Source organism: Trematosphaeria pertusa (assembly GCF_010094035.1).
Source record: "Trematosphaeria pertusa strain CBS 122368 unplaced genomic scaffold BU26scaffold_7, whole genome shotgun sequence".
In the NCBI taxonomy this organism is placed as follows: domain Eukaryota; kingdom Fungi; phylum Ascomycota; class Dothideomycetes; order Pleosporales; family Trematosphaeriaceae; genus Trematosphaeria; species Trematosphaeria pertusa.
This window is the reverse complement of record NW_022987218.1, coordinates 2023039-2036951: the sequence shown is the minus strand read 5'-3', so window position 1 is coordinate 2036951 and position 13913 is coordinate 2023039. Positions and strand designations below refer to the sequence as shown.

The 13913-nt window shown below is 52.8% G+C and overlaps 7 protein-coding genes across 7 annotated transcripts; 6 read left to right on the top strand and 1 right to left on the bottom strand.

The window, feature by feature from the left end:
• The first annotated feature begins 22 nt into the window (after positions 1-22).
• On the top strand, positions 23-1294 carry BU26DRAFT_519500 (uncharacterized protein). Its single transcript, XM_033829069.1, has one exon. The coding sequence runs from the start codon at positions 51-53 to the stop codon at positions 1281-1283; it is 1233 nt and encodes a 410-aa protein (XP_033684438.1). The 5' UTR covers positions 23-50; the 3' UTR covers positions 1284-1294.
• Positions 1295-1484: 190 nt separating this feature from the next.
• Positions 1485-2858, bottom strand: BU26DRAFT_551159 (uncharacterized protein; the record flags this gene model as incomplete). Its single annotated transcript, XM_033832089.1, has 1 exon — positions 1485-2858. The coding sequence occupies one exon, from the start codon at positions 2856-2858 to the stop codon at positions 1485-1487; it is 1374 nt and encodes a 457-aa protein (XP_033684437.1).
• Positions 2859-3276: 418 nt separating this feature from the next.
• Positions 3277-3945, top strand: BU26DRAFT_399909 (uncharacterized protein; the record flags this gene model as incomplete). Its single annotated transcript, XM_033822786.1, has 1 exon — positions 3277-3945. A coding segment is annotated over one exon (669 nt), but the record flags the coding sequence as incomplete, so codon positions are not given.
• A 1796-nt stretch (positions 3946-5741) lies between these two features.
• BU26DRAFT_318203 (uncharacterized protein) lies at positions 5742-6077 on the top strand. The gene has a single exon (XM_033822002.1). It carries the CDS (start codon positions 5806-5808, stop codon positions 5977-5979), a length of 174 nt encoding a protein of 57 aa, XP_033684435.1. The 5' UTR covers positions 5742-5805; the 3' UTR covers positions 5980-6077.
• On the top strand, positions 5850-6729 carry BU26DRAFT_519499 (uncharacterized protein). Its single transcript, XM_033829068.1, has one exon. It carries the CDS (start codon positions 6175-6177, stop codon positions 6625-6627), a length of 453 nt encoding a protein of 150 aa, XP_033684434.1. The 5' UTR covers positions 5850-6174; the 3' UTR covers positions 6628-6729.
• Positions 6730-6815: 86 nt separating this feature from the next.
• Positions 6816-8980, top strand: BU26DRAFT_457482 (GMC oxidoreductase). The gene is made up of 3 exons (XM_033824945.1): positions 6816-7192; positions 7246-8522; positions 8574-8980. Exons 1-3 carry the CDS (start codon positions 6910-6912, stop codon positions 8661-8663), a joined length of 1650 nt encoding a protein of 549 aa, XP_033684433.1. The 5' UTR covers positions 6816-6909; the 3' UTR covers positions 8664-8980.
• Positions 8981-10973: 1993 nt separating this feature from the next.
• Positions 10974-13131, top strand: BU26DRAFT_457479 (amino acid permease). The gene is made up of 4 exons (XM_033824944.1): positions 10974-11455; positions 11509-11620; positions 11676-12775; positions 12829-13131. The coding sequence occupies exons 1-4, from the start codon at positions 11305-11307 to the stop codon at positions 13062-13064; spliced, it is 1599 nt and encodes a 532-aa protein (XP_033684432.1). The 5' UTR covers positions 10974-11304; the 3' UTR covers positions 13065-13131.
• The last annotated feature ends 782 nt before the right edge of the window (positions 13132-13913 follow it).

Genomic DNA, 13913 nt, shown 5'->3' with positions numbered 1-13913 from the left:
TCCTCCCAACTGCTGAAATTTCCCTGGACCAATCTCGGACACGTCACATTATGGTGCTCTATCACGACGATGGAAGAGTAGTCAAGGCGCATGAGGACTATCTGGAACGGGCTGCTAAAATGCACAGCGAGGCATGCGGTTTCGAGGGCCAGACGGACGCCTTGCAAAGACAAAGACCGGAGGTCTCCCAGAGGTCCGCGGATCGTGTCCAGTTTCGTATCCACCCCCAGGATCACTGGACGCTCTATAGCCGGGTTCAAGAAGACCGTCCCTGGTTTGATGGCTATCGCCTCCAGGGTTATTTGGAAGAGTCCCACGAGCCTACTCGCCTTCCTGAAGAAGGAGTACACAAAGCCACTCTAATGAAGTGTTCTGGATATGCGCAAGAATACTTTATGCGCAAGCCCGATTCAAAGGAACTATCTCTTCCGATTCGGTTTCCGCGGCGGCATGACTACGGCAGCAAAAAATATTACGAGAAGTACGAAACCCAAATGGCCTATATCACGCCGGCACCTCTCGAAGATTCAATCATCCCGTGGCTTGAGAAAGTGGAAGAGTACCTAGCTGAGGATAGGCACAAAGGAGAAATTCCCAAACCAAACATTCCAGATTCCCTTCTCGATAAGATCTACCTCTACGGCGCCATGCTTCAGCTTTCAGTTCCGCGCTTTATCCAGGAGCCTCTAATCGAGGCTCTGTGCAAAGAAATGTACAAACGGCCGTTGAAAAGGTGTCATTTGGAAGCTCTCGAACTTTCAGTCGCTCGTCTTCATGCCTATACGGTCCCTACCCTGGATCCAGTCTTAAACCATGTCGTTGGGACCTACGGCCTGCGATCACGGGCCGACCGCGACAATCCCGGCTCCGCACCTACAGGAACTGACCGTCCTATGTCAGCCGCCGTTCAACCTAGGTTTTTGGAATACACAAATACACCTGCAGGGCGCGCAGACTTCCCAGCCGATACGTACATCGTACCTCCCAGGCTGGCGGTTCTCGGTCACTGCATCAGGCACTGGTCCGGAGTCCGGTATGATGGTAGCACGGCAGCTGCGTATACTGGATATCCGCTGAATGTTGGCATCGTGAACAGGCCAGTGCGGCGAGGCCCTGGCGATGATCTCCATTTGGATAAGAAGAACGCAAAGTCATCATACTATCTCAGAGGTGTGTGTTCATTCCCAGGAGAAGGAAAAATCGAGTATGCGCCACGCAAGACCCAATCCGCACCATCAGCCCCGCCTGCGGTCAAAAAACCGACTGAAGAGTCTAACAAATAGTTGCTTGTATCATTCGAATACAAGCCTTTCATCTGTCAATCCTTTTTGAGAATAAACATAACGAAATATCATACCTGTACGGCGCTCTACCCCTCTGAGCTTTCATTGTCTAGTATGTCAACAGGCGCCAGGACACTCCATTATCGGAGCCAAGGGTTTCACTTACTCAGATGCCATCCCCACCGCGGAATAGAATTTCGCTCACAAAGGGTAGTCCTCATAGTCTACTTCGTCTTCCACGCGAACGTCTCTTTCCACTGAACCTGGCGAGATCGCTCCTTCGCTGGCGTCCGTGACCACTTTGGGGACCTCCAGCTCGCGCTCAGCCTGATCCAGCCCGCCTTCCTCACGTGAGAGTCTTGTGCTCTCCTCCAGGAAGCTCTCTTGACTGCGTTCAGCTGCCTCATCCAGGACCTTGGCTTCGAACTCATTATCTGACATCATGTCCTCACCTACATTCCCTTCCTCGGAGATCATATCCGCCCCACCCTCATTGATCATCTCCGGTTCGTCGTCGATCGGCTCGCCATCTAGGAACCGACTCCTAAACGTCGTCGTCGCAAATGGACCGTGCGTCAGTGGCTCGGTCAAATCGACAGGAAACCACCCTATGCGGTCCTCATCGGTAAGCTTTCCGAGCGCCCAGCCGCAACCATCGACCTTGTAGACTTCGACAACACCTCCGACTGGGAGCAGCAACTGGCCAGGTGCCTCTGGTCCATAAGGTTCAGTGATCCGGCGCTTCTCAGCGTCCCCGAAGAGCCTTTTCGCCCATGGAGGCGTCCGGCCGTTGAAGCGCACCTTCCTCGTCTCGGGCACGCCTCTAAACTCCAGGTAATCCGGCACAGTAACCAGACCATCTTCAGATGCCACACGAATTGTCCTGTCATGAAGGTAGAGATCCACGTCATTGATGACGACTGCCGGTCCCGTGCGTACAATCCGACTGTCACGCGCTAGCGGGGCGATGGCGCATGCGAGTCCCAGGTCGCGAGCGGTAAACCCGTCCTTGATTAGCTCCAAGGCGTGTCGAACAGCATCTGGAGATGGATCCGGCACGAGCTCAGTGCGTGTGCTGTGCGCAGCCTTGTCGGAGAACAGAATGGGCACACTCTCGCGGCTGTGGGGTACCACGTTATACTTCTTTCGCGGCGTGGGAGGAGCTCTAACTCGGGACTGCTCGTGTCTCGTTGCGATTGTGGGTTCGAACGGAGGGAAAGGCTCACGATCATCGGGCGTTGGGTCGGCGGTGGCACCTTGATCTGGATTATGATCGTGTATCCTTACGTTCTCGTATCTTAGCGGCGTTTGTTCAGCTTCTCTACGATCTTCCGGCTCAAGATGTTCTTCGAACTCGTAATAGTTTACAAAACGGTCATCTTCATATGTTAAGCGGCCTTCTTCCGGCGGACTCTGCTCCTCGCGAGGCTCCTCTTCTGGGGACTTGGACCGACGCTTTTCCGAAGGTAAACGCCTTCTGTTGCGCGGTGGCCGCGGCCCTGCTAGGATGTTGTTGATAGCCCTGACATGGCCTGCCGCAAACTGAAAGTGTCTCGGGCGAGGTGGAGTGCGCATGTCAAAAGCGATGTCGAGTTGCGCGCAACGTCGGATACTTGGGTTTGGTATCGTAGGAAGTTTGAGTCAGATTGTGAGTTTGGGCGGGTGAGGTTTGCTTTTGCGGTTGAGAGGTTTCAGCGGGTATAGGCAAAGCTTTTCACCGAAGAGGCTGCGGCGCGGCGGACTCGGGCTGAGACTTTCACTTCTTCCTCTTGACTGTTTGACGTGCCCACCACGGATATGTTCACGCACTTTTCCAGGCGGCGCTTTTGATGCACAATGATCCCAGCCTGTGCCTCGTATACAACATGCTTTTGTTCTATATACACTCTCTTATGTTCAACTCCCAGTATCACTACAAGTCTGCAGCAACTAGGAAATGTCCAACATGAACGCTGAAACTACAGTTCCACACTTCGAGCGACTCCCTCGAGACCTACGCCAAAGCCTGCTCGAGGGACCGACGGTCCTCGTCATCGCTATGTACAACGGATCTTCCCTTGATTATCTACACCAGCTATCCGCTGCTCAGGGCATAGTATCACCAGACCGGTACCGTCAGCTCGAAGAACAGTCGGAAAGGTATCATGGATCGTGCGCCTTAGAGTTTCCCGTAAACGCTTTAATAGCGGCGTCGCCAGCGTTCCGGCATTATATCGGTGCGAATCCGGGCATTACGAAAGTCGAAGTCCAGATGGGCAAGATTCTGCCGGGATTCGCCATGGAAGTTCTCGACTGGCTTGCGAATGCACTCACCATGAACAGGTGGAGTGACTTCTTGGGACCTTGCCTATCGATCGTGGATATGGACAAGTATTACTGGTTCTATCCATACGTCGCCATGCGGAGGCTGGGCATGGATGTCTTCGCGGACTCCCTCCGTGCATTCATTGAGATGTTGGTAGAGGAGCATGGACTTGCAGATGATGCCTGGACCGCCGAGATTTTACTCCAGCATGCACCAGCTGAGGACCCAATTCTCCTATGTATTGCGAAGCGATACGCAAACCTCATCGTCAAGGGCAAGCTGCCTCTGTCAGCCGAGGAATGTTGCAAGATCAACGAGAAGTTCCCCCATTTTGGGCAGATGGTGAACGCTCTACTGGCAGGAGTAGCAGGAGCAGTAGCAAATCACGATGCGCCGATCGAACTATGACCGCTACGAGTAGACCAAGTTCGCGCCAATCACCACTGCGACGAGTGTTCTAGTCCAAACGGGGGAGGCGGTGAGCATCTGCGCACCTTGATGTACATCAATAGAATCACATACTCTTTAATAATAGCACACGTATACATAATTAGACGATCGTGACATCAACTGAGAAAGACAGCAAACGTCGTTCACCCTGCTCGAATCGACCTAAGCTAGCACGAAAGCCTGGGCATGGAGGAGAAATGCACGCCATCGAATCACGTCCACAGCTGCGGGGCGTCGTCCCGGAGCAGCTTCCTGGTCAATACTGAGATTGGGCGGATTACATCTGATCGGTAGAGGCGTTTGTAAGTCGCCTCCCAACTTAGTAACCCCCTCTGTAACCAGATCACTCTGCAAACACCCTCATTGCAGCACTCCACTTCCCCTCACGCCTCGAATTGTACATAATGCACACCTCGCGCTCGCAAACATTGTTCATCGACTTCGTCTCCCGCTATATTTCCTACATAACCGCGGATATCCGACTCGTACTCGATCTTCGACCGTCAGCCGCTCGCTTCTGGATCTCCTTGTCTCACATTCGCCAAATCTTCCACATTCGTTGAGAGATTCGCTTCACCACATTCGCTGAGAGATTCGCTTCAATTCGAATCCGCCCCATGTCCGGCACCGAGGTACACGGAACGTATGATCTGGGCGACGGGCGTCGAGGTGCGGTCTCGAGCCAAGGAGGTCAAAGTCAGACCGGTGGCCAGGGAAAATGAAGCCTGGTCGGCCGCCTGCAGCATGTGGCTTGAAAACAGAAGCGATCAAGCCTCCGACTGCATCTCTCGACGGTGAGCTTCTCCGCATTTGAGAGGCTGCCGCCGAACTGACGCGCATTAGGAACTCTGTCCACCGAACGGATAAGCTTGAGTCCGGGTGCTGGTATCATAGTGGTATCCCTTTCGATTTTCGCCATATGTGCGAGGTTAGTATACTTACATCAAATATATTTATCTTCCAACTAATCGTTATCGAAGTTTTGAGAGTGCGGGATCCAGCATCACTTCATTGTTGTCGTCTTATTCGGCAGTTACTCGGACTATGAAGGATTTGACCCATTGAGGGATCCTGCTAGTGATGTTGGCGTGCTCAAATGATGGTCGGTTCACTGTATGATGGGGTGGACGGCGTTCAGACAGCATATGGCTAGATGTGATCGGGTTGCCTTTTTCTTTGTTGGTTGAATGAGTCAACCGGGATTACTTTCAAAAGCTGAATACATACGATTGATAGGCAATTGCTGTATGATGCTGGATGTCCTGAAACGGCTCTGAGCGCTCAAGGTCTTCGTCTGCCAGTGCTACGCCGCTTTCTAGTCCGCCAAAGGAGAGAAAGTCCCGACGGGAGGGCAGGAGAAACTCTAAGTCGTCGAAGAAGTCACCGGAGCCTTGTTGAGTGGCGCCCGAGTTCTATACATTCCATGTAGCAGCGTCACATCTTAAGCCGAGTGAAAGGACGCAGCAAACCGAGAGGGTTCATGAAATGTTGTGGGACACACTTCCCCCATTTCAAACATCTTATGATCGCATCTGTCAGTTTCTGCTTCTCCGATTCCATGTGTCCATAGGTTGTAGCCACACACATCAGCAGCAATCTTGTATCCCATGTTCAGATCATGCAGTCATTTGGAACACTTGATTGAAACCGAGATGCTAACAGGGTCTCTGAAAGTTTGTTTTTTGGTCAGCTGTGGAAGCCGCATGAATCAAGGTCATGTTTGCTAGGATTCTTCTTGAAGCATAAAGCCCGCGCTCGCCATAACGAATGTTAGCATCTCCACTTAAAGGAACACCTCAGAATGGATATCGAGCAACTGAACTTCCTCCTCCCCTCTCGAAAAGAGTTCTTGAACCATGGTGGCCCGCGATGTGGCATCGTAGATCCGGAGCCCGGGATGCTTCAACGACTCCAGATGACCAATTGCGAAATCTGTCGTGAGCCCTTCGATCATGAGTCACGACGGCCCAAACTCATCGTGGGTCACTCTCAATGCGTGGGTCACGTCTTCTGTATGGAGTCGCTCTGGGACTGGTTCTCCAATTGCGGAAATAGATTCGGGGTCCCGAGAACGACCAATGGAGTTACAGCCACGAGCAGAGAGAGGACCTTCGAGATCAATGGTGGCATCTGGAAATGATAACGAAGGGTGCGCCGGGGAGCTTCAAGAAGATTTCGATCGAAAACGGTACTATCTATGCCATCGATGGGGAGCTCACCAGTCCGGTCAAAGAGGACTACATCAGGGCGCTTTGGGATGTAACGTGGCGAGAGCACCCGCATCTTTCCAATCTGGCATCATCTTCCGAGAGACAGGAGCGCCAAGATTGGGTTAACGACATGAGAAGCCAACTCCCTTGGATGGGTGAGAGTGAGGAATGCCCACCGGAGGTACGGTTGGATATTGCTAAGATCGGGTCTCGTATGCAGGGGGAGCAGGAGGCAATGGTTCAATCTGAAGTCCCGTCGCTCGTGCAGAAACCTCAACTCCCACACTCTTCCTTGAAAGGGTACGTTCGGAAACTGGAGGAAACGATCGAACGTAAACGACGTAGAGCTTCGGTTGACGGTCCGGCATCGAACGGATAGACGCGCGGTTGTAATTCACGGTTCCTTGAAAAATGGGGATAGCTCGGAGCAGTAGCTAGTATGTGTTTAAAGGGAAATACTCTCATCCCGATTCGTATGGTGTGCATCGGCGTCAGCAAGTGGAACCTCGTGCGATGGGACGCCTTAGATGCGGCACAGCAGGGCAAAAATTGTACTTACCATGACAACAGCCGGTGAACAATACCCATCCGCGTTTGTATCGCTCTTGTCGCCAGTCTTAAGCGTAAATTAATCCGCTAGGAGACTTCAAAGTGCTTTTGGATGTCAATCATGGCTGACGTCATAATCGTCGGCGGTGGAACCGCCGGCTCTGTCCTCGCCTCACGCCTGCATCAGCGAAAGCCACCGCTTTCCATCATCCTCATCGAAGCAGGGCCTGATCCTTCCAACCATCCGCATGTCTCAAACCCTGCCGAGGCTGCCCTCCTGCACAATTCCGATCTTGACTGGAAGTACTCCACCGTTCCGCAGAAGCACCTCGATGGCGAGCCGAAGTACAATTGCGCTATCAAAGCTCTTTCGGGAGGAACGGTCATCAATTCAGGTATGTGACGCTCGTATCAGCATACAGTTGGCGAGGGACTCACGAACGTGCAGGTGGCTGGATACGAGGAGATGCGCTGGACTACGATGAATGGGCACGTGATGTGAACGACCAACGGTGGAGCTACGATGGCCTGCTTCCATACTTCAAACGCTCCGAAAAGCACTTCAATGCCAATGCGGATGTATCGCAGCATGGCCTTGATGGCCCGATACATACGATGTCCGTGAGCGCTTCCGGACGGAGGTATCCATTGCGAGACACTATCCTCAATCTCTGGAAGCATCTCGGTCTCGATTATATTCCGGATGCGAACAATGGCCGCCCTCAGGGGATTGCCGACCTTGTCGAGAATTGGCGTGATGGAAAGCGACAGATCGCAAGCTCCGTATATTCCCTGGATGGCGTCAAGGTTCTCACGGACACCCTGGTTCGTCGCGTGCTCCTCAATGAGGAAAAGGTCGCCGTGGGAGTCGAGTTGGCTAATGGAGAGAAACTCATGGTTAAACCAAATGGGCAAGTTGTTGTATCCACCGGATCCTATCGGACACCGCAGGTTCTCATGCTCTCTAGCATCGGAGACCCGGTGCAGCTCTCGCAGCACGGAGTCGCCACAACAGTCGAACTGCCAGAAGTAGGGAGGAACTTGCACGACCATTTGCTGATGTACCGATACTGGAAGCTGCGACACCCTGAGAAGGGAGTTGCACTAGGCTCACCAAAGTTCACAGGCCTAAACTACGACAAAGGAGGACCTGCAGATTTCCTCGTCACTGCTCCGATCCCTATCAAGCCCCTAAAGGCAGCTATCGAGAAAGACGAGGGCCCGGTTTCAGATGATCATCCGTGTCTAAAAGGTCCGCGCAGCCACCTGGAAATGAACCTTATCTATGGTGCCTTCGGAAGTGAGTCGCTCGGCCTCACCATCCCTCTTGACGGAACATCCATCATGACGTACTACATGGGTTGTCTGCCAACTTCGCGTGGTTCTGTCACTCTAGGCTCGAACGACCCGGCAGCTCCTCCGGTTATCGATCCTAACTACTATGCGACCGAGACCGATAAACATGTGATGCGAGAGGGCTTCCGCATGCATTCGCGGCTGATGCTGGATACGCCGGAAGGCAAGGAGCTCGTGGAAGGCGAGCATACACCGCCAGGCTTTCCCACCCTTAACGCCGATGCTACAGATACAGATATTGATGCACGAGTCAAACTGGGCGGTTCGACAGTGTTCCATCCTGGTGGAACTGCAGCGATGGGCAAAGTAGTGGACGGCTCTTTGAAGGTTTACGGAATGAAGAATCTCCGCGTGGTGGACGCAAGTGTGGTGAGTAAAGGTTAAGCCCAATTGTGACCCTACCGCTCACCCCCACTACAGATTCCCAAGCCTCTAGCATCCCATTACCAGGTTATCGTATACGCGATTGCGGAACAAGCTGCGGACATTATTCTAAGCGAGGAATTCTGAGGATGCTATTGCTAGTATTGTGGGGAAGCAAAAATACTCCGACTCTAAATATCACCACGTATCCTCAGGGCTTTACCATGAGACACGCAATGACCATCACTGCCAAGTGGATACCGGAAGACTGCCTTGGCTTTGGAAAAACATAGGACACGGCCTCGTTTGCGAATAATTGAACGGCTTTGACGCTCGCGTGACCGCTGGAGCTTGATATGGATCACGGTCTCTGGATGGATGGAATCGTATCGTATGTCACGTAGTTATTCGAATGTCCGCTATATACCTCGCCGTTTAGTGCCAATAATTATGGTAAGGGTTGGTGTAAGAGTTTAAAGATCGTGGTCTCGGGATTCTCTGAATTCTCTGATTAGTGCTCAATCCTGTACTACAGATTCGGCGCACACATCTGACTCCGCAAGTAGGTCATCCCAGCCCTCCGAGCCCGCTTTGTCTATTTGATACAACAGGATTCTCTTTAGTTCATGCTGCAGCTCAGATTCAAGCGCGGCAGGCAAAGAAGCAACCCACAAGCCTGAGTCTTGGAGCACCAGAACAGCTCCTGTCCACTTCCCAGTTAAACACTGTTGTCGCTAAGTCCCTATGGAATATGCGGACGCGATCGCGAAGGTCGCATGGCTCCGCTCTCTATAATGATCTCGATGGGGAAGGGCGCCAGCTATCGGCGAGGGATTTGGTGTGGTTCAGCTCTTGCTCGTTGGAGTCGAGGCTGTACACTGAATGGCCGGTCGATAAGAAATGTCGGAAGAGACTCTACCGATGCCTCGCGCGCCGCCAGTGATCAGGATTTTAAGGGGTTTGGACTCGGGCATTGTGTTAGCGTTGTGGTTCCGGTAGGTCTGAGGATGACTCCTCCAAACAGTGTAACAGTTCCCTGCTCCCGGGTCTCTAGTAACTGTGCCTGGATTTTGAAGGACTAATGCTCCTATCCTGGCGATATGGAAGAAGCGCATCGACAAGAATAAAAGTATTTGTGGTAATGCTCATGAAGAAGTCGTCAGCGAAGGAACGAGGACGATGACGTCACAATAGACGGTACGTGCACACACTAAGCGTGAGGCTGTATGGACCTCCGTGGCAGTGTCACCAATGTTGGCGGTCAGTGCGCCAGCATTGGTGACTCTAAAATATGACACTCTTCGTAGTGCACAGCCTCGTGCTGTGAGTACTTGAACAAGTGCCGATACAAAGTTGGTGTCTTTTCTTCCACCGTCTTCTCGCGCTTATTTACCCACTTGCACCCTCAAAGGCACATTCAACACAACGTTCCCGGCTTGTGAATACGATGACTTCGCCCGACGACCACCTGAGCCCGGACTGGTTTTTCTGCAACCTTTCCAATGTCCAGTAAGCCGATCTCACAAGTCTGCTACCTTCACTGTCTGAGATCCCGCGCTTAACCGTCGTAGCATAGCCAAAGACCGCGACTCTTTCACATCCTACACGCCCTTCCAATCCACCATCCACCCCGTCTACCTGGGCGGCCCCGCCGCCGCCGTCCACGGAATTGGCACGGTCGAGCTTCACCCCAAGCCTACTCCCGACTCCACATCCCCCAAAGTCCTCCGCCTAACGGAGGTCCTCCACGTGCCCCAGTTCATCTGCAACGTAATCGGCTCGCCCATTCTGGACCACTATATAGTCGCTTTAGGACATGGGGCAAACGGTGTGATTTATACGGTGGACGGCGAGCAGGTCGCTTGCTTTCACCCCGGTCGGAGACTGTTCGTTCTTGATGTGAAAGCGCCCGGGGGAGAGGAGGTGGACGAGACGGAGATCAGCGCAAGGGACTGGGATTTTGTGCCCAGCTATCATTGGAGGGATGAGGAGAGGAGTAGGTGGAAACGGTTCCGTGCTGTGCAGGGAGGAAGCCAGAAGATGTCTGCGAGCTCCTGGCTGAGAGAATTGTTCAAAGGGATCATTCTTGGGTTGGTAGCCATTTTCTTTTATCGATTGAATAGTGGTTAAGTAAGAGTTCGTTGTGTAGTGGGTAGGATATGCGGTACTCTGTCTTTGTAAGGATGGGCTGACTTTGTTCCTGCTCTAGTAAGAGCGCTCGTTGGGCGAAGGAGTGAGGGTCCTCTTGCGCGGTCGAATAGACGAACGTGATTACCGTCCCGGAAATGGAAAGACGGTGATCGTTGATGTAGATCGGTAGATTTTTGGAATGGAGAACATGAGACGAACCTGAGAAAGATTTTGCACGTGGTTATCCATAACAGGCAGGTCGAAGCGAACCCACGTTTCATCATTCCGCCACCATTAAACGTCAGCAAGCCCCCGAACTGTTGTCATCGCATCAAAGACGCCCACAACACCAAACGACCTCTCCATATCTCTTATAAAGGCATAGCTCCTCTCTCATAGCAGCCTCCTCGTTCTGTTATGCAAGCTTGGCGACGCTTCTTAGTCACAATCGCTAAGGTCGCAGTGCCAAGTGCCCCCACAGGCCAATTAGCCACTAACGAGCGATGGCGTTATCGGAGCTACGAGTTGCGAAAGGACTAATGCGACAGGCCTAACGACTAGAGTGTCCAGGATACAAAAACCAGGCCATGGAGTGCATCGCGAAGCCCGTTACACGAACATCTAGGAGCGTTGCACGCTTGCCGACCGCATCGTAGTGATGGCTGACTTAAAAGGTATCAAAGACGACACACAGATCGTTGACGAAAGTGGAAGAGGGGCGCCGTATGAGGCGGATGTGGGACACGGGGAATTCAAGCCGCTACATCGGAAGCTGAAGTCCAGGCATCTGCAGATGATCGCGATAGGAGGTATGAAACGATGGTATGCTGACCAACTCGAACAGCTCACTGATGAGCGACAGGCATCATTGGTCCCGGTCTTCTGGTAGGCTCTGGGAATGCACTTCGTCTCGCAGGGCCGGCAGGTATCCTGATCAGCTTCTCTCTTGTTGGTATCATTGTCTTCTTTGTTATGTGAGTCACACATCGTCTGTCGCGTGGAGGAGCTGGAACTCACTGGCGTTCAAAGGCAATCACTGGGCGAGCTGGCTACCGTCATCCCCGTTACTGGCTCATTCATCGACTATGCTTCCCGTTTTTACGACCCTGCTCTTGCCTTTGCCCTTGGCTGGGCATATTGGTACCTCTGGCTTACTGTGCTCACCAACGAGTACAACGCCATCTCGCTCGTCGTTATGTACTGGACCGACACTGTGCCGCAGTGGGCTTGGATTATCATTTTCTGGACCATCTTCTTGAGTTTCAGTATGCTTGGTGTGCTGGCCTACGGAGAAGTAGAGTTCTGGCTCTCCTTGATCAAGGTCATATCCATCTCCGTCTTCTTTATCCTGGCGATCGCAATCTCAGCAGGAGGTATCGGACCGCAAAAGATTGGCTTCAAGTACTGGCATGACCCCGGTGCGTTTGCAGACTCGATCAACGGCGTTGCGAGAACATTCGTTATCGCAGGCACACTCTATGCCGGAACGGAAATGGTTGGTATCACGGCCGGTGAATCAGCGAACCCACGCCGTGCGGTACCTCGAGCGATCAATCAGGTGTTCTGGCGCATATTGATCTTCTATGTTGGCATGATGTTCTTCATAGGCATTCTCATACCATACACCGATTCGCGCCTTCTCGGGAAGGGCTCAAAGGCCGCTGCCTCCCCGCTAACTATCGCTCTTTCCGACGCGAATATCGACCCTGCTGCGCACCTCATCAACGCTCTCATCGTCGTCTCGGTCCTCTCTGCTGGGAACTCCTCACTATATGTGGCTTCCCGCACCATTACCCACATGGCTCGCAACGGCATGGCGCCGAAGTTCCTTGGCAAAACGGACCAACGCGGCGTCCCGTGGGCGGCCCTTCTCTTCACCAATGTCTTTGCTTGCATCGCCTTCCTGTCGCAATCGTCCTCTGCCGGTACACTGTACAACGCGCTCATCACCCTGTCCGGCGTCGCGACTTTCATCGTGTGGGGCGTCATCGAATTCGTGCACCTCCGCTTCCGGCAGGCTCTAGTTGCGCAAGGCCAAAGCATCCACAATCTTCCCTTCAAGGCGCTGTTGCATCCGTATGGCACTTATGCTTGCTTTGCCGCGAATATCTTCCTTATCTTCTTCCAAGGTAAGCAGAATTCCTGTGACCCGTCCGCGGCGCTTGCTTACGGAGGCTCTCAGGATACACCTGCTTCCTCAACCCCTTCTCCGCCCAGGACTTCGTTATCAACTATATCCTTCTTCCCGTCTTCATTGTCTTCTATTTCGCGTACAAGTTTTGGAACAAGACGACGATTGTACGGCCGCATGAGATGGATATATGGACTGGGCGCCGTGAGGACATCAGAAAGAGGGAGGACGCTGAAGGAACCAAGAAAAGCGTTTGGCATCGGGTCAGGAACGTTGTCGTGGGGTAGTCGCGGGGGAGGATACTGGAGAAGTAGTTGTTCGACCTTGAATATGGCAGAACCAGCAGCAAACCAGGCACGCTGTCGCCATACCTTGAGACCACCCTGTGCCACACCATGATATCTTTGCATGCTCCGTAGGCATTTTCACACCATCCATCACCACAGCTCATAATTAGGTTCGTAACTTCCCTCCCTTCGTCCTTATCGTCCGCTCCCGCTTACACCATCGTCGACTGGCCACGTGCCTGCACAGGCTGTCGCACCCGATCAATCATGTGCAGGCGTTCGATCCAAGGTCTCACCGCTTGGCGGTCCGATGGTACTATCGTCCCCGAACGACTCTTTCTTCTGATCCACCACTCACGAGAGAGTGTGTCGGGCGCTTCCGGTTTTGCCACCTAAGGATCCTGCAGTCCAAGGACCAGCCTTGTCATAATCCGTCAGAGCTGTGACTGGTGGAGAACTGTTAAGCTGTTGGCCACGCCCAAACGTAGAGCGCATCGACGGGCCGGCAGGTTCCGGAATTATTGAATTCTGGACTACCGCACTTCATGCCTCGCCTCTTCTTGCCCAAAGTAGCCTTCCGCGACTGCGCATGTTCTTCAAAGGGTGCGAGACACATCAGTAATGTGGTACCCTTAGGCTTAAAGTTTGGCTTCATCTCTGGTAGCGGTTCCTATTCGTTCTTCCATACCTAATCTGCTCTTGAGGAACTTCGGCTGCCATAGAGAGAACCGGAATGCGTTGGGAGTATCGCTCAACTATCCAAAGGTTGCTGCTGAAAATTTTTTACTAGCCGCCCATGCTTCTTGAGTTATGATCCTATATATTCCGCCGCTCGCACTCTGGTCCTTT

Excerpts from the sequence above, each read along its gene's own strand:
- BU26DRAFT_519500 (XM_033829069.1), top strand. The coding sequence starts at position 51 with ATGGTGCTCTATCACGACGATGGAAGAGTAGTCAAGGCGCATGAGGAC.
- BU26DRAFT_318203 (XM_033822002.1), top strand. The coding sequence starts at position 5,806 with ATGTTAGCATCTCCACTTAAAGGAACACCTCAGAATGGATATCGAGCA.
- BU26DRAFT_519499 (XM_033829068.1), top strand. The coding sequence starts at position 6,175 with ATGATAACGAAGGGTGCGCCGGGGAGCTTCAAGAAGATTTCGATCGAA.
- BU26DRAFT_457482 (XM_033824945.1), top strand. The coding sequence starts at position 6,910 with ATGTCAATCATGGCTGACGTCATAATCGTCGGCGGTGGAACCGCCGGC. Across the intron at positions 7,193-7,245 it reads AGGAACGGTCATCAATTCAG|GTGGCTGGATACGAGGAGAT; the intron begins GTATGTGACGCT and ends ACGAACGTGCAG. Across the intron at positions 8,523-8,573 it reads GCGTGGTGGACGCAAGTGTG|ATTCCCAAGCCTCTAGCATC; the intron begins GTGAGTAAAGGT and ends CCCCCACTACAG.
- BU26DRAFT_457479 (XM_033824944.1), top strand. The coding sequence starts at position 11,305 with ATGGCTGACTTAAAAGGTATCAAAGACGACACACAGATCGTTGACGAA. Across the intron at positions 11,456-11,508 it reads GCAGATGATCGCGATAGGAG|GCATCATTGGTCCCGGTCTT; the intron begins GTATGAAACGAT and ends GATGAGCGACAG. Across the intron at positions 12,776-12,828 it reads CTTCCTTATCTTCTTCCAAG|GATACACCTGCTTCCTCAAC; the intron begins GTAAGCAGAATT and ends GGAGGCTCTCAG.